This window comes from Dermacentor albipictus, unplaced genomic scaffold (genome assembly GCF_038994185.2).
Source record: "Dermacentor albipictus isolate Rhodes 1998 colony unplaced genomic scaffold, USDA_Dalb.pri_finalv2 scaffold_15, whole genome shotgun sequence".
NCBI classification, from domain to species: Eukaryota; Metazoa; Arthropoda; class Arachnida; order Ixodida; family Ixodidae; genus Dermacentor; species Dermacentor albipictus.
In genome coordinates this window covers 14,271,592-14,295,754 of record NW_027225569.1, presented here as the reverse complement: position 1 = coordinate 14,295,754, position 24,163 = coordinate 14,271,592, and the positions used below count along the sequence as shown (strand labels likewise).

General features: G+C 46.7%; 2 protein-coding genes and 1 long non-coding RNA gene across 3 annotated transcripts in view; 1 reads left to right on the top strand and 2 right to left on the bottom strand.

Annotated features, from left to right (window-relative positions):
• The window catches only part of LOC139051859 (uncharacterized), a 110,217-nt gene that overhangs the window by 40,132 nt on the left and 45,922 nt on the right, over nucleotides 1-24,163 (bottom strand). The window lies entirely within an intron of this gene.
• On the top strand, nucleotides 13,545-21,492 carry LOC135916402 (uncharacterized). Its single transcript, XM_065449751.2, has 3 exons — nucleotides 13,545-14,039; nucleotides 16,899-16,979; nucleotides 20,373-21,492. Exons 1-3 carry the CDS (start codon nucleotides 13,910-13,912, stop codon nucleotides 21,104-21,106), a joined length of 945 nt encoding a protein of 314 aa, XP_065305823.1. The 5' UTR covers nucleotides 13,545-13,909; the 3' UTR covers nucleotides 21,107-21,492.
• Nucleotides 21,366-23,608, bottom strand: LOC135916403 (uncharacterized). Its single transcript, XM_065449752.2, has 4 exons — nucleotides 23,399-23,608; nucleotides 23,189-23,331; nucleotides 22,489-22,657; nucleotides 21,366-21,509 (listed from the first exon to the last, which is right to left on the bottom strand). Exons 1-4 carry the CDS (start codon nucleotides 23,606-23,608, stop codon nucleotides 21,366-21,368), a joined length of 666 nt encoding a protein of 221 aa, XP_065305824.1.

Below are 24,163 nucleotides of genomic sequence, written 5' to 3'. Positions count from 1 at the left end.
AAGCCGAACATTGTGTGCGGATAGCGATCGTTTCCCTCGAGATGTGTGGTGAGCCGCTCGTTGACCATGTGTTCAAAGAGTTTCCCGGCGCAGGAAGCAAGGGAGATGGGGTGGTGGTTTGCGATGGAGATGGGTTTGTTTGGCTTGGGTACCATGGTTACCTCCGAGTGTTTCCAGGCTGTTGGTAGCTCGCCCTTAATCCAGCAGTCGTTATAATACCGAAGGAGAGCCGTCAACGCCCGAGGGGGTAGCTGTCGAAGGTGCTTGTTAGTCACTCTGTCTTTGCCCGGACTCGTATTGCGTGTTATCCCAGAGAGGGCCGCCTGCAACTCTGCCTGTGTGAAAGGCCAATCTAGCTCTTCGTTCGGCGCTCCTTGGTACTACCTGTGGGTGGAAAGATTGGTCGCAGTGGTTTGCGGGTTAGCTGAGCCGTGTAGCTTCGTCTGAAGTTCTTGGAGTAGCTGATCCTCTGTGCCGCCATAGTTGTGGATTAGTCCGTGAAGTGTATGTCTTTGTTGGCTTTTGGTGTGGGTGTCGTCGACCAGGGATCGAAGTATATGCCAAGTCTTCTTTGTGCTGAGGTTTCTTGAAGTTGGTCACAGAGGGATCGCCAGTTCTGACTCGCTAGCTGTTCAGCGTAGTCCTGTGCCTGCATGCTTATTAGGGCGAATTCGGCGGTGGAGCTTGCGGTTGAGCTTTTGGCGTCGCCATCGTTTGAGGAGCGATCGCCGAGCCTCCCATAAGTGATGTAGGTGGTGATCGACCGCCGGGTCGTCCTCGTCTAGTTGAATCGTCCTGGTGTGGCCGTCAGCCGCACCTACGATACCGGTTAGCCAACATTCAACGTCTTTGATGTCCGAATCGTTGTCAAGCTCATTCCTTTACGCATTCCAGTCAGTGAGTCGCGCCTTTCCTGTCTTGTGCGCACGGTGAGATTGTTCAATCTCGATTTGAATTATGTGGTGATCGCTCCCTAACGTTTCCGGGACTCGGGTCCACGTGGCCTGTCGCACGTCTCGAGTGAACGTGTCACTTATAAAAAGCGCACTCTAAGGCTGTGAGTTATAGACACATTTAAGCCATTTTTCACTTTTAAGGGCGCAAATGATTTTACAGTGTAAAATCTACGGCTTGCCTGTTGGCCTACTTTTCAACTATATTCTTTCTCTGTTTATGAGTAGCCTTCAAGTTTTCACGTGACGCTCCCTGCTAGTGTATTCCTTCTACCTTGGACCGTACCCTCACGCTCTGTCCAGTCGCCTCTCCAGGGTTGCCACTGCCGCGTTCGTCTAAGGTGTCACACGCAAGTAAACTTGCGCTTCCGTTGAGGATAAGAGTGCAGGACCCACTGTAATACATACACTCATCTAAATAGAAAGGGCAGTAAATATGAAGCTATATTATAACTAATTATTTCCTTTGGCGCTGACAACTGTTGTGACACGCCTGGTCACAACGATGCGCGACTCCATCCATTCTGCGTGACAACTACTTTACAACCTGCTGCGTCACGCCATGTCACCCTCACATAGTCTTAAAACACAGCAGGATGATCTCAACAGCAACGCAAGACCTTGCCGTAGCTTTGGATGCTTCGCCCACGCGAATCAGTGGTTATTTTTTTTACTTGATTCTTTTTTCTTTACGACAATGCTGTTTATGTGAACTCTGTGCCGATGATGCCAGAGTTCGTTAAAACTATCATCATCGGCAAAAGCTCGAGAGTCGTCGTCTTCTTCCACAGCTGGCTCAGATCAGATGGATTCCATTTCACGCCAAACCTTGCTCTTATTATTGACGCGCAGAATAGTGGACAGTGCAACTTGCTGCGAACACAGAAATAAAACACAGAAAGAAACTTCACGCATTAAAAAAAATACTGGAAGAACCGCAAAAAAGAACACACCTGAGACCTGCCCACCACTCGAAGCACGCAAAAGCGAAAATGAGGTTAAAGATTCGTAAAACAAAAAATTTACGATAAAGATTCCCTGCGATGTTTGACTGGCGTGGTGCAACACATGACGTAACTACCAGCTTCCCTGTTCCGCCGTCTTCACGAACAAGAAGGGGCGGTGATTTTTTTACCTGTGTAAAGCTGGAAATATCTCCCTTCGCACGACACCATTCACCCTCGGAAATTCCAGCTGCAGTTGAGTGGTGTTGCGTCTACTTCCCTCTGTTGGCGAACCTCCGAGACCCCCAAACGCCACAATGCTTACGGGAACGCAGAACAGGTTCCCGCCATGCGTATGAAAGAGTCAGGATAAAAGATTTTTTTCTTTTTGCTCTTTTAAGTGAAAGGCTCAAGTTGTAGACAGTTGCCCTTACAATTCGGCTTGCGTAACGTTCTTTACATAAAATTTCCAGAGTATATATGGAAAATATCATGCAAATAGGCACAGAATCTTTGGGTGTTGTGTAACGTAGCCTTTAGGTGAAGAAAGTGCTTCTTTAGTCCCACTGGCAATGGCTAGTTGCTGTATGATCTGTGATGTAGATCACGTCTGACGTACCACAATATGATGGAAGATACAGCATGTATAACACACACCTATCTCTAAAAAGAACCCTAGAAGCCCTCTTGTAGACATTTCATGAACGCTTCGTATGCTTCTGCCAGCAGGCGTTTGAAACTTGAAAAAAAGATGCATGAAGCGTCATGTAGTCGGATGGTACGTAATATGCCAGAAATTCTGCTGGAAGTCCTTGTAGGCTCTCCGGAAGCCATAAGACATCGCGAATTATGTATTTCATATTAAAAATCCCTCAAGCCCTTTTCATTTGGTTCCACCTGAAGGTGCGTTCCATATCCTCTGGACTGTGACCTCGTTGTGTAAGTTACATAGACGGTGCTGTCGGAAAAAAAATATTAAATGACTGCAAAAAACTTAACACGACGTTTTCAGAGGCAAGCACATAATCTGTTAACTTCAATATGGGTAAGAACTTTCCTCATTTAAAACGCATAAGCTTGCACGATATGCAATAAATGCCAGATTTCTATACACTGGAGTCCTGTAGATAACATTTTGCGTAAGAAAAAGTGCGTGCGCTGCATGACTTGTCCTGACAGATCAGAATACTAAACATACCGTATGAAACCCCTCAAAAGAGCCGCTAGACTCATTGCGTCATAGCACTGAACAGCAGCAGTCAATAACTATGTGGGAAGTAGCGCATTAGCAAAGGTAAACAAAACAACATATTTTGCATATAGCAGTTATCGGGAAATATGCAAAATCATTCTAAAGCAAACCACTTGTGAAGTAAGTGCCCCGTACGCGGTATCGGTGTTCCTGCTCGGAATATTTTAATTCGCTTGCGCTTCCGATTTTTTCCTTAACCAGAACATGAGACCTAGAGAAATTTTAAATAATAAGTCGGCTATAACAGATAAATTTTTCAATCAGGCAATATAGAAGGCATGCGATTCATTTAGGCGTGGAACGTCTTTAAGAACGGCCCAAAAGGGTGTCACTTGCTGACACCACGACGTAACGAAAGCGTGCTGTAGAATTATCGCGCTTATCTTTGCAGCCATAACTACCCCCGCAGCTTACTTCGGTATCCTTGCGTAGAAAAAGACTTGGTGGCCTTCTTACTCTGTTAAGAAGGATCACCAGCGAAGCTGTGTGCAGTTCGCTATTAAGGGGTCCTAATGGAGAGCTGCACCTCCGCCGTGGGTCTGTCCTGCTTTGCACTATCTTAGCGATCTATACACTATCTTAGCACAATCCTAGATATCTTAGCGATGTCTTGGGCGCCGAACGCATGACGACAGGAATTTTAAAAGTGTTGATCACTTGCTCTTAACACCACCGTCATTGGATTTGCGAGCGCTCTCCCCTCGAAAACCAGCCAGAACGCCCGCGCGTGGTCTGGTGTTCATTCAAATCAGCTGTTGTACGTCTTAAACTGCAGGGCGTATTTCCTAGCTACTTTTGACCCCAGTCTTGCACCTTGAACCAACACATCCACCTATGTAGCGGATGGTGGTTCGGTGCCTTACCTGAATGACACAACAAAGACGCGACAACGTGACACGCTTGAAGCGTCACTAACCACGGCGTGCGTTTATCTTGCCTCGCATGTCCGCCTTGTTGAGGCTCGAGGTGGCGTTCGGGCCAGGATACCACCGAGCCCATCGACAAATACGTCTGGTAGTAGAAATCGAGGAGGAAAGGTTTATCGGTCATGTCCATAAACATGGAAACGGACGGCATTTCGTGTCGAGGGAATGAAAGCCAGCAATCGCTTATTGCATCCTATATACAGCCACGTTGGGCGATAGGGTTAGAGGGAAAAGAATAGTACCGTTGGTAGGGACGGTTAACTTGACAGGAATTGTCGGCACGTTTGTGCTCGGAAGCAAATATAAATGCGCGCACAAGCAGATATGATACGAAGGATGAATTTTACATTAGTTACACTGGCTCCAGATACGGAAGAGCACTCCATGCAGGGGGAAATTAAACGTCTCAGTAGCCATTAGGACACGTCGGCGCCACTGCAGGAAAGTTCTCTGCTTTTAATACCGTCGTCTTCCTTAGGTGACTCGACTAGGAAATCTGATGAGTGTATTGCGGCCAATCACAATCTTTGAATCGGTCGCAATATCCCGCCCAAAATATGGCATCGTTCCGCCGCACTCCGCTTCCGATGGTATGGAAGCGGTGGCCGTATAGCAACATAGAAATCCAAGATAGGCGCCGTTCTTGGCTACCATTTGACGTTGGCCATTTTCATCATAAGTTCGGGCTGTCAGGTAGAGGTAGATGGCCCTTTTTTGTGGACCCGTCAATAGTCGGTGTCAAGCCTGCATTGACTTCGGAATACGCTCTGATGAAAGATTGGGCTTGCCGGGTGGTAATCGTCTAGCTAAGGTCCTTGTGTTGAGACGTAACAGCCTGTTCCTAAATCCCCGCAGCAGACGCAACCAGACAAGCCGGCTAGAAACAACCGCTTGCTTACCACGAGAATGGGGCCTAATTCTCCCCCATGTTCTTTTTTTTTATGACTAGGCTTCAAGATTGTCACGTGGCGCTTCCTGCTAGTGTATTACTGCCGCCATGGACCTAACCGCCACGCTCAGTCCATACGGATCTACCGTGTTGCCACTACGGCGTTCGTTTTCCGCCGCTGGCACGGGAGTCGTACGCTAGTGAATTAGCTTCTCTGTTGACGATAAGTGTGCGTGACGCACTGCAATGCATACACTCGACTGAGAGGAATGAATTGTAAATATCAACCTACTGATCTCTACTTATTTCCTTTGGCCCTTTTTCCCTCGGTATCATCTCATGCACCACCGAGGTGCAACTCGCGCAACACCACTTACGGCGTTCATCATCGCACCAGCGTTGTGCCACGCCTGGTCACAACGCTGCACGACTCCATCCTTTCCACACAACAGCAGCTGTACAACCTGCTGTGTTGCGCCATGTCGCCGTCCCGTAGTGTTTCAACACGGATGACGATCTCAAGCGCAACGTCTAACCTTGCTATGCTTTGAATGAATAATCTAAATGAAAGGGCAGTTCTCCTTTTCCAGCTGTGTTAAGCTGGTGATACGTCGCTTTATATGGCACTGTTCAAGCCTCAGAACTCGAGCTGCAGTTGGAGAAGTGTAGCTTCTATGACTTACGTGTGTTGGTGAATCTCGGAGGCCATGAAACCCCTCAGTGCTTGCGACAAAGCACTACAGGTATCGTTCTCGTGTATGCAAGAGTAACAACGAAATATATTTTCTTTCTTCTCTTTGTTTGGAAGAAGAAGAGGGCGAACCGAGCAGACTTGCTCTACGTGTGCTCCCGATTCAGTTTGCAATTCCTGCGGATCGCCCCCTCGCAACGCTTGACTGTCCGCAGCATTCGACTCAGCCCAAGAAGCGCCATTCAGAGAGACCACGCACACCACCGTGAGTTTCTTCTTCACGCAAGTACTAATCCTGAAACTTGCAAGGTGACGGCCGTGCCCAGCTAAGCCTACTCGCGATCGCCGAGCCCTGCTGCCTGAGGCTCCGCTCCTCGCGCCTCGTGCCTCGAGATCCACGTGCACGCCGGGCCGCCCGACAACGGCTTTTTAAAATGTTTTTTCCCTCTTCAAACGCAGCGGCAACCTAGCATTATGGAAGTTGACCGAACGAACTCCATAACAGGAATAACAAATAATGAAGCAGAAATGAACGACACGGAGCCGACGTTCGACAGCAACAGCGGAAAAACACTACGCCAGACAGGACCATGGGTGATGCTACTAGCGCGACAACAGAAGAAGAAAGAATCCATCGCAACTTCGAAGACGCAGAAGGAGTTCTCATGCGAACTCAGCACGGGACAGAACACGAATGATGGAAAACGGCGAGCCCCTCAAAAGCCATGGGGCCACAACAACGCAAGCAAGCCACGGCCTCGCTTGCCAACGACCCCACCGCTACCAGAAAACCATTACAAGATTGTTTAGAGACCTAAAGCCGGTGTGAAAGTGTCAAACTGGAAAGACGGAGTGATAGCAAGAGGATTAGCCCAAGCATGCGGAGTCACACCCCAGGAGCTCTACGCCAAGGTGATCATACAGACACAGTGGCAACAAAACTTAATTCTGGCAAGTACCGAAGAAGAGGATTGCGCACTTAAACTAGCAGAAATAACAAGCATCGAAATAGGACACGCAACATACGAAGTCACACCTTACCTCAAGCCAATTCCGGGCACTGTACGTGGCGTTGTTCACGGAATAGAGGAAGGCACCACCGACGAGCAGCTAGTAGATCTACTAGCTACAAACAACAAGTGCAAAATCCTATACGCTAGAATGCTGGGAAGATCGACGTCGGCAGTGATCACCTTCGAGGGCCCGCACGTTCCGTTCTACGTTAAAGTTGGATGTACGCTTACCCGCTGCAGACCCTACCGAAAGTCAGTGCAGTACTGCAGATCTTGCGGGGAGATAGGACACAGACAAGACGTCTGCCCTAATCCAAACGATGAAGTATGTGACAACTGCGGAGAAAACAACGCTGATCCAAATAACCACCAATGCGAACCGAAATGTAAGCTCTGCGGAATGCCCCATGAAACGGCGGGTAGAGAATGTCGAAGGAAGCTGAAACCAGCCCCGCCACCGTTGAGAGTCAGGGAGCGGTCAAGATCGAGACAGAGACGCTTCTGGTACCAGGCCAGCATGGTACTTAACAACGACAACGAGCACATGATGACCATGTCACCATCGCCACAGTCACCGAATGAGGCCGAGCAGACAAAAAGTTCCAGATCCAAGTCGGGATCGCGATCAAGGGAAAGACAACAGAGCGTTCCCCGGACAACGGCAACGGGCGTGGAACACGACAACACACAGCGCAAGGTAAGCTGGGCCAACGTCGTCAGAGGGAACATTTATACGTCGAAAGAAAATAATGGCGTTCAAACCACAAGACACTCGAGGTACGAAGACACGATAATGATTCTCCGAAAACAGAACGATGAATTGAAGCGAGAGCTAGAACAGCAAAAGAAGAAGACACAAGAGAAGGAATCCAGCACACAAAAACAGCTCGAGTACCTGATGCGAGAAATAGAACAACTACGGAGAGAACAGACCCAGCAATCGCAAACACCCCTACCGCGGCCTTCATCCCCACCCCCACCACCATCACCAACAGAGTCATCAACAACAAGTCAACAAGTCAACAGACCAGAGCCATCCACACTGTCGAACCAAGCGGTGATAACCCAGAACGACCTCAAGACACTTGAAGACCGCATCAACGCCAACGTGACCATCATGATGGAAACCACACTGTCCACAGTAACGCAGGTTATGCAAAACACGGTAACACAGATGATACAGACTGGCTTCCAATCTCTCAAGAACGAAATAGAGAACCAGATTCAGGCTCTACAGACCAAAATGACACAATCCGGAGAAAGTTTCAGTCAACGCATTCACATGCTAGAAGAAAGAGATAATGCTCGCAAGAAACCTAAGTACCCTGCGCGAGAAGCCAAGATGATGCAGACCCTAAGCGAACAAGATGGCGAGGCAATCTAAAGAGGAAGATGACTACAAGCAACACCCACGGCTCAAAATTTGGCAATGGAACTGTCATTCTATTCGAAGTAAGAGAAGCAACCTTGTACAATTCTGCAAGCAGTTTGACCCAGACATTAGAGCCTTACAAGAAACCGAAGCAGAAGACTTCAAGGTCAGTGGTTACCTCACTCACGTCACTGACGGTAAAACGAGGACAGCAATCCTGACCAAGAAAGCCATCAATGCTCAACGACACGACATCCAACACCGCATCGAACACACCCTCGTCGAAATCGTACCCGAGAAAAAACAGCAGCAAAGCCTCTTTGTGTTAAACGTGTACAGCCCACCAAAGGACCACCTAAAGGATCTAGACAAGCTTATGAGAGAGGTGAAGAAGCTGAGCAAGGGTAACGGGCTGATAGTCGTTGGAGATTTTAATGCTCCCCATGTGGCCTGGGGTTATGCGGCCTCAAAGAAAAAAGGAGAAGACGTGCACAACGTAGCCCAACAACACCTCCTCACGCTACTCAACGACCCACAGACACCCACGCGCATCGGCAACAGTGTATCTAGAAACACCAGCCCCGACCTCACATTCGTACACGGACTCAAACAGTATGAGTGGAGCTGCATGGACGAGAATCTTGGTAGCGACCATTTTATAGTGCAAACGATCATTCCGCACCACAAAGCAACGATGAAGATAGGAAAAGCCAAGATCACGGACTGGCAGGCCTTTCGCAAAGATGAGAGTGCCATTAATGCGACGATAGACGACATAACAATATGGATCAGAGGAGTCGTGGAAAGAGCCGAGAAGCATACGAGGACAATCCAGCTGTCGCAAATCACCCCCGTGGTCGACCCGCACTTACTCCACCTGTGGGAGGCGCGGAGGGGTCTCGCCAAACGCTGGCAGCGTAACAAGTGCAACCGGAAACTCAAAATTCGAATCTCTAAGCTGATCAAGGAAACGCAAGAGTACTCTGAACAACTTGAAAGAAAGAACTGGCGCGAAACATGCAACAAGCTTCAAGGTACCTTAAGCAGCAAGCGCACTTGGGCGGTGCTCAAGACTCTCCTATCAAAGAAGGAGAACAAGAACGCCACAAAACAGAAAATGCAGCGACTCATACACAACCACCCGGGGAAAGAGGAAGACATTATCAGAGAAGTGAAGGAGAAGTTCCTCGGTACTGAGCGAAACATAACTGTAGATTCGCACTTCGACGAGTATCGAGGCAAGCCAAATATGGAACTGGATCGGCCCTTCACAGAAGCAGAAATCGAGAGGGCCTTGAGCAAGCTCACCCGCAACACGGCGCCGGGGTACGACAGAATAAACAACAAGACACTCCGGAACCTTGACGGACCCTCTGTAGACGCGCTCTTAAAATACATCAACGAGTGCTGGCAACAAGGTAAAGTACCACCGGAATGGAAACATGCCGAGGTAACCATGATACCTAAACCCAACAAGCCCATCAGCGTGCAGAACCTTCGACCTATATCCCTAACCTCGTGTGCTGGAAAACTCTACGAGCACATGGTGCACAACCGCATGATCGACTATCTCGAAGACAACGAACACGTCCCAAGCACTATGTTCGGATTTCGAGCTCACCTGTCCGCGCAAGACGTGTTGCTGCAAATCAAGGAAAAAGTCATCGACAAGCTGGACACGCACAGCAAAAGAGCCATCCTCGCACTTGACGTGAAAGGGGCTTTCGACAACGTGTCACACGAAGCCATACTGCAGCACCTCAACGTATATAACTGCGGTAAAAAAGTATATAATTACATCAAAACTTTTCTGAAAGAACGTACAGCCACAGTGGGGATAGGCAACTTACGCTCTGAGAAATTCGACATACCGCGAAAGGGAACGCCACAAGGCTCCGTCATTTCGCCGATGCTATTCAATCTGGCGATGAGCACACTACCTAAGCAACTGAAGCAAATAGAAGGGATTGGTCACGCAATATATGCTGACGACCTCACCATCTGGACTACGGGAGGGTCGACAGGTCAACAGAAAGACGCTCTGCAAGAAGCGGTTGACACTACGGAAAAGTACCTGGAAGCATGTGGACTGACGTGCGCACCTGAAAAATCGGAGCTCTTGGTGCTAAGGAAGCGCACAAGAGGCCGACAACCGCAGCAGATACCAGACCCGGTAGTAAAGGTGGGAGGCATCATGATTCCGCAGGTTACGACGCTCCGCATCCTCGGACTCCTGATTCAAAAGGACGGGGCCGGGGGAGCAGAGTTGGAAAAAATTCAAAGAACAGTGCAACAAATAACCCACCTTATCAAAAGAGTGACGAGCAAAAGCCACGGACTCAAGGAAGAAGACTGCACGAAAATGATACAAGCGCTGCTCACGAGCATCGTCACGTACGGGACCCCATACGTTGACATGAAGAACAGTCAACGAGACAAAGTAAACGCCCTCATCAGAAAATCATACAAAATTGCCTTGGGTCTGTCCCCCTCCACGTCCACAGCGAAATTACTCAAAATGGGAGTCCACAACACGTGGGAAGAGCTCGTGGAGGCGCACAACGTCAACCAACTGGAGAGACTAAAGCTGACAAGGACGGGAAGAGCCCTGCTGCAAGATCTGGGCTACCAAGTCGAGGATGAAAGGCACCTACCTCAGCGTATGCCACACGAGATCAGAGACAAGCTACACATAAGTACCATTCCCAGAAACATGCATCCCGAGTACGACAAGGAAAGGAGACAGGCGAGAACACAGGCGCTCAAGCGCATACTCGAACGCACCAACAGCAAAGAAGAAAACGTTAGATATACAGATGCAGCTGCGTACAGTACCAACGACCGATTCGCAATCAGCGTGGTCGACGAGAACGGCGAACAACTTACAGCCACATCCATACGTGCCAAGGACGCGAGCACAGCGGAAGAGGTGGGCATAGCCCTGGCCATCGCAACGTGCAAGAAGGCCATGGTTACCGTGGTGACGGACTCACAAGAAGCATGCCGAAGGTATATGAACGGAAGGATTGGAAAGGCAGCGCTTCAGGTCTTGAACACCACCAAGATAGAAGCACCACAAATCCTCTGGACACCGGGGCACGAGTCTCTCACGGGGAACCAGGCGGCGCACGCCGCGGCTCGAGATCATGCACGCCGAGCCATCTCCGCCGCGCAGAGAACGCGTACCGACGACTGTGAAGAGGATGAAGAACGCATATCCAAGAAGTACTCGGATATCTTGGCGCACTACAGGAAGCAGAGGCGTCGCTACCCGCCCGCGCATAAGACGATGAGTAGGGACCAAGCGGTAACCTGGAGAAGACTACAGGCTGGAACGTACCCACACGGAACACTGCTGCACGCCATGTACCCGGGCATCTACGGGCGAGACTGCAAGTTCTGCCCGCCGGACACGCCGAACACCTTGCGCCATATGGTGCTGGAGTGCAGAAATAACCGCGAAGTACCACCGTCATCATCGCCACCAAGCGATAACAACCAGGAAGAAGCGGATATGGAGGAAGAATCGAAAGACCAGTGGGAGGCTCTGCTGGTGACGCAAGACCTTGACAGCCAGCTGCGGTTGGTGAACAGGGCTCGGGCGGCGGCAGCGAGCCATGGCTACCCGGACTGAGGAGGCCACCCACCTTTGGGCTCAAGAAGCCTGGTCTCAAAATAAAGTTTATTTCTCTCTCTCTCTCTCTTTGTTTGTGAAAGTGCTCAAGCTATTGACAGGAGGCTTCATAATTCCGTTTGCAATGCCTGCGTTTCGCAATACTTCAAGCAAGCATTAGACAAAATATCCGGCAATCACCGAGGGAATCCTTAGGGGCTGCGTAACCTATCAGTTGACAAAAATGCGGTGTTTGGCCTCATTAGCAGTGGATGAGAGACTGCGTCGTGTTCAAATAATCTCTTCTCAAGCATCAAACGATGGGCATGGCAGCATATATATAACATATTCCTTTCTCTTTATTGAGAGCCCTACGAGCCTTCTTTTGTCCATTTCATAATGTCTCGTATGCTTCCGGCAAGAGATCGTCGAAACCTTAAAGAAAAGATGCATGAAGTGTCATGTAGTAGTATGGTGGGTAAAATGCCACTAAATTCTGAGAAAAGCTTTTTCAGCTCTGCCGAAGCCATTAGGCCTCCTGAAAAACACATTTCATTTTCAACATCCCTAAAGCCCTTGTCATCTGGTTCAGCGTGCATGTATGTTCAATGTCCTCTTGACCATCAGTTCATTGGGTAAATTCCATAGAAGGTGCTCGATGAAACAAAATATTTAATGATCGCGAAAAAAAAGAAGGAACATGGCATTTTGAGAGGCGAGCATCTAATCTTTAACCAAGAAATTACTAAAAGGTTGCCTAGACGAAAACACGCGATAAATTAGCACAATATGTTATACATGGCATATTTCATTGCAATAAAGTGCAATTGATAAAATTTTGCAAAAGGAAATGTGTGCGCTGCCTGACTTCTCCTGACAGATGAGAATATTATCTACAAACTACATGTACCCGCTGAATAGAGGGATGAGAGTCATTGCTCCATAGTACTGAACAGCAAGAACCAATAACTATGTAGAATATGTAGAAAGCAGGGCATTAGAAAAGCTAAACCGAGCAACCTATTGTACATACAGGAGTTATCGGTAGGTATGCGTAATCATTTCCCAGCAAACCACTTGCGACGTAAGCTCCGTCAACACAGCATCGGGGTCCGTGCTCGGTATATTTTATTCCGCTTGTGCTTCTGATTATTTCCTTTAACGGGCGCCTGAGGGCTACAGAAATCTGAAATAGCAGGCCAGCTATACTACAGTAATCGAAGCATCAGGCAATACAGAACACACGTCATTTATTTTGAAGTGTCGAACGACTTTAAACACGGTTCAAGGGGGTCGCTTGCTCAAGCCGTGATGTAACGAGAAACATGCTTTGGCATTATCGCACATATTTTTGCTACCATAGCTATCCATGCAGCTTACCATGGAATCGTTGTGTAGATAGAGAAAAGGAGCCACTGCCCGATCACGCTTTTGTACCGTATGCTGATGGCACCCTTGTCCCACCAGGCATGGCGCAATTGCGAGGTAAACTCTTGAGATAGCCTCGCGCGCGGTGTTCAGAGAGAGAGGCGTAGCTCGGCAGTACTTTTGTCCGTCCGAGCCAGGAATGGTCGCGTTTGAGAGAGCTCACTATGCCAAATGAGGTACAACTTATCGAACTGAAAAGTGGCGTAGAACCCGATCTGTCTGAGGGGCTACGAATGTGCAACACGCTGGAAAGATTTCACGCTTATACTCGCCTTGGCATACAGATAACGTAATCTGGACCGTTTCTATTGAAAACACTGGTCACCTTTCTTTGAATTTATCATTGATGTACCTACACGGGACGCTTCTTTCGCCCCCGTGGTGCGTTTCTTTCATGTGCATGCGTGGCAGGCCTGCAACAACAAGGCGAATGTGCCTCTCTTATCTCGGTGCGACAGGGCTGCCGGCGTCCAGACGCAGGAGTAAATCGCTCGTAGCCGTTTGAAGACCGAGAACTGCCGCTTCGCTCTCCCCGTCCGTGACAACCGCACTTCTACGACGAATGTGCCCAAACCTTCCCGCATCACAATTTGTAAAATGTGTATTTATGGTCCACCGAACGCGCTTACAAATGCTATCTTCGACTGGTCGCCTCCATCCTCCGAGGCAGAGTAGGGCAAATCCGGCGTGCCTCGAACTCGGAGGCCGAGTGCAAGCGCTCAAGCCGAACGTGTGACTCCCCCTCGGAGGAGAAAACGGCAAACGCGGAAGCACGTGACTATAGAAAAAAATCCGGTTTCTAGTCGAAGCCGTGTCGAAGTCTAGCCAATGTTCCTGACGCTTTCAAGCAAGATGGCAGGCGTGTGGCCGTGCGGCGAGACCACGGGCGGGACGCTGGAATCCAGCAGGGTATCGTCGCCAACTCCGCAGATTCTTTTCGCCTCAATGATTGTGGACGGTAAGTTTTTGTTAAGTACTGCACCAAACCTCTGTATGAATTCTTGAACTGCTGCAAACTGGTTATATTGCCCCGGCTTTGTTGTGTGAGTTTGGCACTCCTGTGATAGGTTTAGACAGTTTTAGTATAGCGTAAAGCAGCAAACGCAAAGAGTTAGCGTTAGCGTTGCGTGCACCACACTGCGCATACGCTGTACGTAAACGCTGCTGGAGCGCTTACGCACGTACGCTATTTACGAGATTTGGCAGTGAACGGTAACGCACGCAAGGGGAGCCTTACGTACGGCAACATGGCGGCGCCAGTCGAAATGTGAGCAGCCCGCTTCAGATCTATCGAGTCGTCGGCCTGCACTGTTCGGCTCAATCGTTCCCCACTAATGCTCGTGTTCGCTTTAGATTTGTGTGATGATGCTTCGACAGTGGCGCACAGGTGACAAATGGGCGTTGTTTACGATATACGTTCTCGATTAGCGACGCAGTAGGCTTAACGAGACGTTCACGATTAGCGACGCAGTAGGCTTAACGAGAGGGTTTGCTAATGTTTACTCATGTTAGCTGTATCCGCCTCGAGATGGCGCCCCAGTGTATTTCGCTCGTTCGCTTGTATAGCCGCATGTCACGTTTTCCGCGGCAAAACACAGTAGTGTGGTCGGTGCTGTGGTCACAATGCGTGTGCGTTTTACCAACGACGACGATATGAACCTCGTGAAGGAGGTTTTCGCCTTGAACCCATTCGGACGGACGTCAAGGTGGGCGTCCGTTGCAAAAAATTGGGAAGTGGGAAATTCGCTTTCTGGAAGCGAAATTGCCGGCGAAACGTCCCCTCCGGAATAGCTTCGATGTTGAGTGGCTTGCGTTAGCGTTGCGTCGCACGCTAACGCAAGGATTTCACGCTATACTAAAACTCTCTAATTAAGTTGTGGGGTTTCACGTTACAGAGCCAGGATATAATTATACAAGATCCCGTATGTGGTGGACTCCGTATTGTAACCACCTGTGGTTGTTTAACGTGCCTGCCATTAGTCGCTAGCCTCTTTCCTTAGCAGTGCGCAACCAGGAATACTGCTCAAACACTAGTGTTGACAGAGAACCTGCATTAAAATAATCAGTTTACTGTAGCCGTTCAGTGTAAACAGTTGATTCGTGGGGACGCAGCGGATTGGTGGAAGTATCGAGTGTCGCAGTTAACCATTTAAAACGTTACTGATTCCAACAACGTTGCGCTGGCATGTTCTTGCTAGCTGGACTGGCGATGCTTGCCAAATGCTGCATTTATCAGGCGTGTGCGCTTGATGTGTATATGTCGTAGAAAACAAAACCAGCCGACACAACCGATGACATAAGTATAGATTTTGTTGCAATGTGCTTATGTTTTATGGGGCATTTGCCTATGAGGCTGAAAGTTATGTTCATCTGCTATAATAGCCATCTTCGTAAAATACATGCCTTTTGAGGGAGCTTTTAGCTTTTCACTTCGACATGTGTAGTAGCTGCTTTGTTAAGTCTATCTTCTGTGTAGTTATTATAGCAACAGTCTGCCCATGTTGTGCGACTGTAGGCATGCATGCCATTTCTCCCTATGGCACCCAATTATATTAAATGCTGCACTGTAATGTAAGGTTGCAGTGTGCTTACAATGTGACTCGCGAAAAGTGAAAGGCCAGAATCCATCCAAAGGCATGCTAAGTATTGGGTATGATCCTTTTCCTGCCGTTTCTGAACACAAACACTGCGTTTCGATTTTATAGCCATTAGAAGCTGAACATCTGGCATAGCAAGTATGATAGCGAGCGCACTATATTACTGTGTGTTTAACCACAATGTGTCTGTAATTCAGCACGGTTTGCATAAAACAGCTGTTTCAACTAGTTAACATGGCAAAATAGGGATTGCTCTCTCACAGCCATCTAGGCTTGCAAACTGAAGACATTGGTGCATATTGTTCATTACACAGTGCTACGCCATGGATTTTTTAGTGACTCAGAAAGTCATATCAATTCACACTGCACAACTAGCTTCTCAAGTGCCCTGGACTAGGGGCTCCACCCACTCGCTTTCTGCATTTTTTTTTCTTTTAAATAAACCTTTTGATATATATATATATATCCCCAACTCTAGTGGAAATACACTCCATGTATCTACACCTCATCTTGGACATAACATCATGCTGCTTCAGCAGATATTCATGGTAACTGGCATATTGTTATGCTAAGTGTTCTAGGTGTGGCATCACAGAAGTTAGTATTAGCTGGATTATCATAACTCTTAAAAATAAGGTGTAATATTGACCTTGGGTGCACTGAGGGCTTGTCATTAAATCAATTTTTTTTTGCTTGCATATTGCCTCCACAAACATGGCTAAGGGCTTTCTTGTGCTGCCATATACAGTTCTACATTAAAAACGATGAGCTCTTACTGCAGAAAGTATTTTGGTGAATGCAATAATGTGATATTGGTTATGAGTATGACAGCGCTGTAGAGGATGAGCTCAAGGAAGTAAATTGGGCGGGCACCCTTCCTCTTTACTTCCTTTTTCTTTTCTGTCGCACTTTTCATGCATCGCTACAGACTAGCCTTTTGATAATTCTGTTCTGTTGTCTGTTATTTGTAGTATCCTGGGCTCCTTCATTTGTGCTAACCTTGATACGCACTCATCCTGCCTATTTTCTTGTTCTCATCATGTGTTTCGCTGCTGTACTTGTAATGAATCTTTACGAACTAGCCCAGTTGTCTGTTCTACAATCTGGCATTGGTTTGTGTAATCACTATTAAGCAGCCTGCTCGACCTGACTGATTGAACTTGTTTAGAGATGAAGTAGCCATGTATAAAAGTTGTGCATGTTTTTGTCTTGTACCACAGGCACTGCAACAACTGATGCACTGTCAGGAGGTCCTGCAGTTGAGCAACATGTGCAATCTGGTGGTTCTTCATCAGTAAATGGTATGTAAACATTTCCAACTCGTTAGAACAGCAACTGTAGGCACAACTGCAGGACTACTGTTTTCAGCTTGAATTCGAAAGGCTGTTTACCGTTCCTGAAAGTTTCGCTTGTTGAACAAAGCAGTGAAGTCACTTGAGTGTGTATGCTTTCGGCTACAGCTTTTCGATTGTATTTATTAAGGACTCGTGTAATGCCACATCAATGCGGAAAAGAGCAAACCAGCTACAGTAATTACCTAAATATTTCAACATCACCTGCGCTGGGGCTGCCTACAACATGAAGCATTCTTGTCATCACAATGCAGTGCACTGTACGCAGACGGAAGAACACTAAAAAAGTAATTGTGAAAGCATTGTAGCAGTAAAATTTTTATGTCAACATTCAGTAGTGTAGCAAAATGCAAACGACTAAGCCATCATAACTGTTACTGCCTCATCTCTGCTGCCCTGATAATGCATTTAAAATTTGTAATGCAATATGTGTCAAAGCAATAATAACCGAGCTATTGGACGCCCACTGCAAGGCTTGGGGCAGTTGCACGTGTTGTGTCAACTGATGTCATTGTTTCCCTGCAGATTTCCAATACTTGTCATGCCTAATTTTCTGCCATCCTCAACGCGTGTCCCTTGGTGACTATCTATTGTGCACATAAAATGGTCCGCAAAACTCAACTCCGGCTTTTTGATCTCAACAAAAATTGAGTATAAATGGTTTGTCTCGAAATATAAGCTAAACCTGTTTTCACCTGTTCAATCCATACCAGCCTTTCCATATTCCTTAAAATTTATCCTATCGTTTTCAGTTCATTGCTTGTAGCTAGGTACTCAGTTTCTGAACTTTCTTGACTCAAACATACTTCGATTCTGTAAACAATGCTCATAACTAATTTTTCTTCAAAAGCAAAACGTTACAAAGGACGCTAAAGAGGGATAAATTAGGCTGGATTCGTTAGCTGCAATACCAAAAGTACCCATGTCACCTTGAGTGCGGCCATGAGAAAATTGGCAAATGTGCAAAAACAAATGAAATGATAATGCCACCTTGTAAGTTCCCATACAGGCTCCTCATGGCATGATTCTTGACTGCATCTACTCAGGGTTAGTTCACTGTTTGTTTGCAAGCAAAATGACTTTGCTGAAAGGACTCAACCTAGCAGTCACTTACTTCTTTGCACCGAATTTTCGATATTGGTCTTGCCGGTATGTCATAGAGCATAGAAAAACTGATTTCCTGAATAATTGTCACCTACTGTGAGATATATTTTATTCTATCTAATGTGCAGTTCAGCTTTGGCCACTTTAGGTCTCCACCCCATGCACTCCTGCACACCTTGAACAAAGAAAGAATACTGCAGGGATTTGAATGTAAAATGCTGCCAATAGGTATATTTATATATTTATCGCATGGTTCCGGTAGACTTAACCATCTTACATTGCCTTCAATACCTGAGCAATATGGTGTCTTGGTACAGCTCTAAGGTTAATGTGAAGTTATTGAATCACCACGCCCAATTTATAGTTTTCAATGAAACCAACTCCGAATTCTTATTTATCAATGCAGGAGTGCCTCAAAGTGCCGTTTTCGGTCTGTTATAGCTCTATCATTGCAGGAACAATTCTATAAAAAATTTAGCATTGACATTTGCTACACAGGTATCATTTTTCTGAATGCAGTTATTAACAATGAATTCTCTTGTCTATGAGTGCCATATATAAAAAACTTTCATAATTGAGGCACTGCTGACTTACTCATCATTAACACGTAGAAAACTAAAGCTGTTGTCTTCACAACAAGAAATACAGTATTAAAAGAAACCACGAATTAAATTGTCTGATAATACAAGTATCCCACATGTAAGTGAGATAAAGTGTGAGTGACATTTACCGAACCTCTTGTCACAGAATTCACAAGTCAGCCATAAAAATAGCAACCTTTAGAAAGCCTGCTTGCTAATGAAGGTTACTCCAGCTCAGGTAATCAGGCTACTTGTTTACAACTTCCTTTTTCCAGCCACCATGGATGCACTCATCTTGCATGGGGCACCACTGCAGCTTAACCTTAAGGCAGCTTTTGCAAAAGAAAACGATTCGCATCATAGCCAGCATTCTTTATGGTTAATAGTAATGCCTTGCTCCAAGAGTTTAGGATGATTTTTTTAAATAGTTACCTATATCTGTGATTCGCCTGACGTAAAAGGCTCAGAGAGAAATGGTGCACTACTACACAACATTTCTAAACTAACTAAAATCCACACACATGCCACTTTTGTCGGTCTCCAGTTTGGCACATTCTCTTTAGCAGAATCAACTATGGATGCCGAAAATTACAGTCCCAGTTACCGTTCATCACAAATATTTTGCTAGCACTTAGCATTAGCCCTGACACTGTTATACCTAAATCACAGAAAGAACACTTCATTCAAAGAATACTTTAACATAGTGCACACATGACTGGATTTATTACAGCTTCCATTTTATTTTCGCTCTCACCGCTTACGTCTCATATTCTTCACACTTTAAAGAAGTGTTCATTTGCTAATTTTTATTCTGCAATACCCAATTGCAAAGTGATTGCCGTATTAAATTATATTTTTATGCTTGCTATATACGTATACACGGCAGACATTTTTCTCACTGCTTTCTACTTTATGATATTGTATTTCCATTATTTTCATGTGATTTACGCGTGGCATATATTCTAGTGAACTTGGCTTTAAGTTTACAGCACCCTCTGTTAGCGCCTGATAGTTGTGTTCCATATGTTGCAGCAGATGCCTGGAAATGGGGCATGGTACCCGTCAAGCCCACATAATTGCTGAATTTCTCGCTCCCTCCTCTTAAGATGCAAAGTAACGCCAGTTTTCAGAACACTTCCTTTAAAAAAAGAACTGCTGAAGTGTTGGAAAGCACTGAGTGCCATGGCCTCCCTCATGTGCTGACACCATATTCAGACGAATAATTTTTCAGGAAAATGTTACATTACGTTTCTTCAGCTAGCAACCTACTATAGTCTGCAGAACCAATGCAGATACATTCTTGCACACAACACGTCAGGCTAAACTGACGTTTTTTAGTGTTATTTTGTATTTGTTCCGTTACCATCTCAATTGTATCTTCGTTCAGGAATGTAAGGCAAAATTGACTGCACTGATCACCTTAACAGAGCAAAATTATGTAATGGTACTGTCTGGTAATTTTCCTCTGTTCAAGGTTATCTGGTGGTGCACGTGACAGAGTTGGAGCAGTGCCGTATACCTATTCAGTTCACAATACAAATTTTAGCTGTGTATTCGGCCCTTTGTGCAACAAACTGTTTTATGCAATGGTTCTTTTACAATTGTAATTGCCACTTGTCTAATACTTTATTTTAAACATTTTCCATTTCATTTACAGCTGCCTGGACTGATGGAGAGACAAAGCTGCTGCTCGATTATTATGCCAAGTATGCGCCATATGTGGGGCCAATGAAGAAGTTCAAATGCAAGAGGGCAATGTTTGAGCAAATTGCTCGCGATATGTTTGCTTTACTCAATGTTGTGCGAACTGGTGTTCAGTGTGAGAGTCGTTTCAAGACCATTGCAAAGAGCAAACGCAATGAGGATCGCAATAATCGCACATGTGGCCATTCACGCTGTAATGTGGTATTTGAGGAAGAGTTTGCATCGATTCGAGCTATAGATGACAGCCTAGAACCAGAAGTTCTTCGGGGAGTTAAGAAAGTGATGTACAAGAGGCTGCCTTCTGCTGCACATGCCACTGCAAAGGACCCAAATCTTGAATCGTCAATACCATCAAACTCTGGTGAACATAGGCACGGCTCCGTCAACACAGCACCTCCAGAGCAGGTGGGAAATGGCAGGCTGGATTGTGATGGTACTACACCCAAAGGAAGACCTGAGCGCCCAAGAAATCAACGGCCAAGTACTGACCGCATGAAGCACATGAAGATGTTTTTTGATGAGATGTACAAAGTAAATGAACAGCGCGAAGCTCGAAAGGAAGAACGAGAAAGAAAGCGTGAGGAAGCGCGTTCACGGCGACATCAAGAAATCCTTCAAGCACATGCAGATTACGTGGAGGCACTGCGGGAGATTGCCAAGGAAGGGAGAGTGAGCGCAACCCAATAGCTCTTGAGACATTGAGGCACACTGTAAATAATGTTTGCAACATATATTTATTTTAACTCCAAAGCGGTGGGACATTTATTTACACGATTTGCATTTTTTTTATTGCAGAAGGAAGCCTGCCTTAAATTTGCTTTGTGTAACAGAATTGTAACAATGCTTTTGTTAATAAAAAAGAAAACGTGTTAGTGCAATGCCTTGTTTTCAATGAGGAGAAGTGCTTACACATTCTTCTCATGCCATCACAAAAGAAGGAGCAAACTTATAAACGCTCTGCCAGGTTGCTCCGCTTCAGTTCCCCAAGGTGCCGCAGGGCTGACTCTCTCTGTGTCGTGGCACACTGGCTTGCTTCCCTGAGTTCTTCCTCTTGGAGAATGTGATGCTGAGCGATGTCTTGTTGTCTTTCCTGCAGGTCGTCATCTGTTAGAATGTCATCGACGTTTAAATCCCCAACGTCTAGGCAAATATTGTGCAGTGTGCAGCAAGCAATGATGAATTGCGTTATTTTGTCCACAGTTTGGAATTGAATGTACCGCAGTTGGCGGAACCTCTGTTTGAGACGCCCAAATGCATTTTCGATAATGACTCGCGTTGAAGAGTGACGGTGGTTGTATACAATCTGCGCATCTGTCATGTCGCCATAATCTTTGTATGGTGTAAGAAGGTGTTCCCTTATTGAGTAGGCAGCATCTCCAAGAATGTGGTACCGGTTGGTTTGGCAGATTGTTGGTAGGTCCTCATTCACTGTTGACAGCCTAAGGACTCTGGCATCGTGGATCTTGCTGGGGGTGCCTGTAAAAATGTCTTCAAATCTCCCATTGCTGTCGCATATGCCTTGCATGGTGATTGAAACTTGGTCATGTCTGTTTGTGTATGTTGATCTCAGTTTGTTGTTGGGGCATCTGATTGGAATGTACGTCCCATCAATACACCCAAGCACGTTGGGAAATCCAGCAACCTGAGGAAAGGTATGTTTACTATGAAGTACCCACAGCTGCTCAATAACACATGCAGAACTTTACAAGTGTTATCCACATACAAAATATGTAAAGAACAGTGAATGAACAAAGCAACATATAAGGTGCAGTAACCATAGGAAATACTTTTCTGCTTTCCCATCCCCCGAATTTATTTAGTGCTAAAGCACATTTCCAAATATGCGAGCCAGAAGCAATGAACCTAGATCAATGATGAAATTCGCGACTAGCACCTGTACTGCTCATTTTGACTAACCACACTGGCCTGAACACGTTCTTTATTTCATTGTATGACTGCGAATGCAAGAAAGCAGGAAAGTAGCTAGTGCTCGGCAGGTATGCAATGGCAACCGTTTCCATCACTTTTTCGGTTTGCTTTGAACGCATGCGCCAAGAAAGTAACCTTACCTTTTCAAATTCTTTTGCAACAGCTTCCTTGTTGCTTGAAAAGTAGATCTCCTCTGGTGCTATGCTGCACATGAAGTTGAGCACCCTGTTTATAATCCCTAGTTGCGTTGATTCAGATGTGTCAAAAAGTACGGACACCTCCCTCATGGAAGCCTTGTTGGCCGCGTACCTGGTAACACAAAAGCAATGAGCAGTGAACTGCACTACCCCATAACGAAATGTTATGTTTCGCATTGTGCCTTCATCGCAGTGCGTTCGTCAGCTCTTCACGTGAGATCGCATACTTTCAAACTTGGGAGTAGCTTACATATAAACATCGTCATATATGTGCTAAAATACGCATGGCAGGTAACAAGAATTCTGTCGCAGGGGCGTTATGCATACCGGAATATTATGCGGCTACAGCGCGCGTTTCATTTCCTGACCGTTAACAGTGCCCGTCAGAAACTAGGCGTGTATTATTAGGCCGGAAAATGCAGACGTATTACCCTTAAAGCGTTCACCACTGTTTTGATATTTGCTTCATTCATTGGCAGACGCTCATATTTTCTTTTTACAGCATGCGCACCGCGCGGCTACGCAGCGGAGACACATCGTGCAGTTAAGTCATTGCGCACATGCTTTTCCTATCCGTGTTTCATTCCGCATTCAAAGCCACGCTTGAAACAGAGTAAAACCTTACGCATTACGGTTTCCTTACCAAATGAAGGAAAGCATGTGCTCCTCGGCCGTTTTAGCTGGTGAGCCACCGTGCCGTTGGTTCGAGGGGTAGAAGCTGGATTCGGAGAAACGCTCAATTAAGGCGTAGCACGATTTCCTGGGGAGTCGGAAATTCTTGCGAAACTGATGGGGGGGGGGGAAAAACGTATTCAGTTTACTTACAACACGATAGTTTGCTGTAACGACCCACCTCTTTCTCTGAGTACCTCCGAACAACATTCTTCTCGTAGCCGGTGACTTTCGGTGTTCTGTTAGGCACGTCGAAGAGCTGGGCAAATTTCTGCTCACAAGTACGGTTGAAGTCGTCGTCATCGCTCTCAGAGCTCTCGCTGCTTGATTCCACGTTTGCCAGCAATGGTGAGGGAATCAACGCACCGCTCAAACGGATTTTTCGTAGCATTTTAAGCGAAAAAATTGGAGGACGCTTAAGCTTCGCCTTCAAGAGTGGGACGCGACAGCGTTCCCGTCGACCCGCCAAGGGGTATAAGACAATGCGCTACGGCACAGCAATCACTTACGATGCGCCCCGCATCGGACTTAGCGCCCACCTATCACGCGGTGAGCGTCAAGCAACGCAGCGTTCGGCGCGGCGACGAAACGTGCGCCTGAGCGAACGAAACGAACCAAAGAACTCGGTGTCTCGGAGGGGAAACGATCTACGCCAGCCAAACGTCGTGATCGGCACGGGCAGAGAGATAGATAGTAATCTAAACCGGAAGCACGGCGAAGCGTCGTCAGGGGAGAGGGAGTCCCGCGACGCTCCTGGCAGCGGTCCCAATGCGCGCGCGGCGCTCCTCCTGTCGGGGCAGCGCCGTACATTGAGAGGAGGGGGTCTTCTGTGTTTGCCGCAAGATGGCTCTGCGTGTGCGGAAAGCGCAGAAGAAATGCAGCGGAAACGCACTTCGCAACTCGTGTAATTGTGACTTCTGTACGTTACATGTTCATAATTACCGAT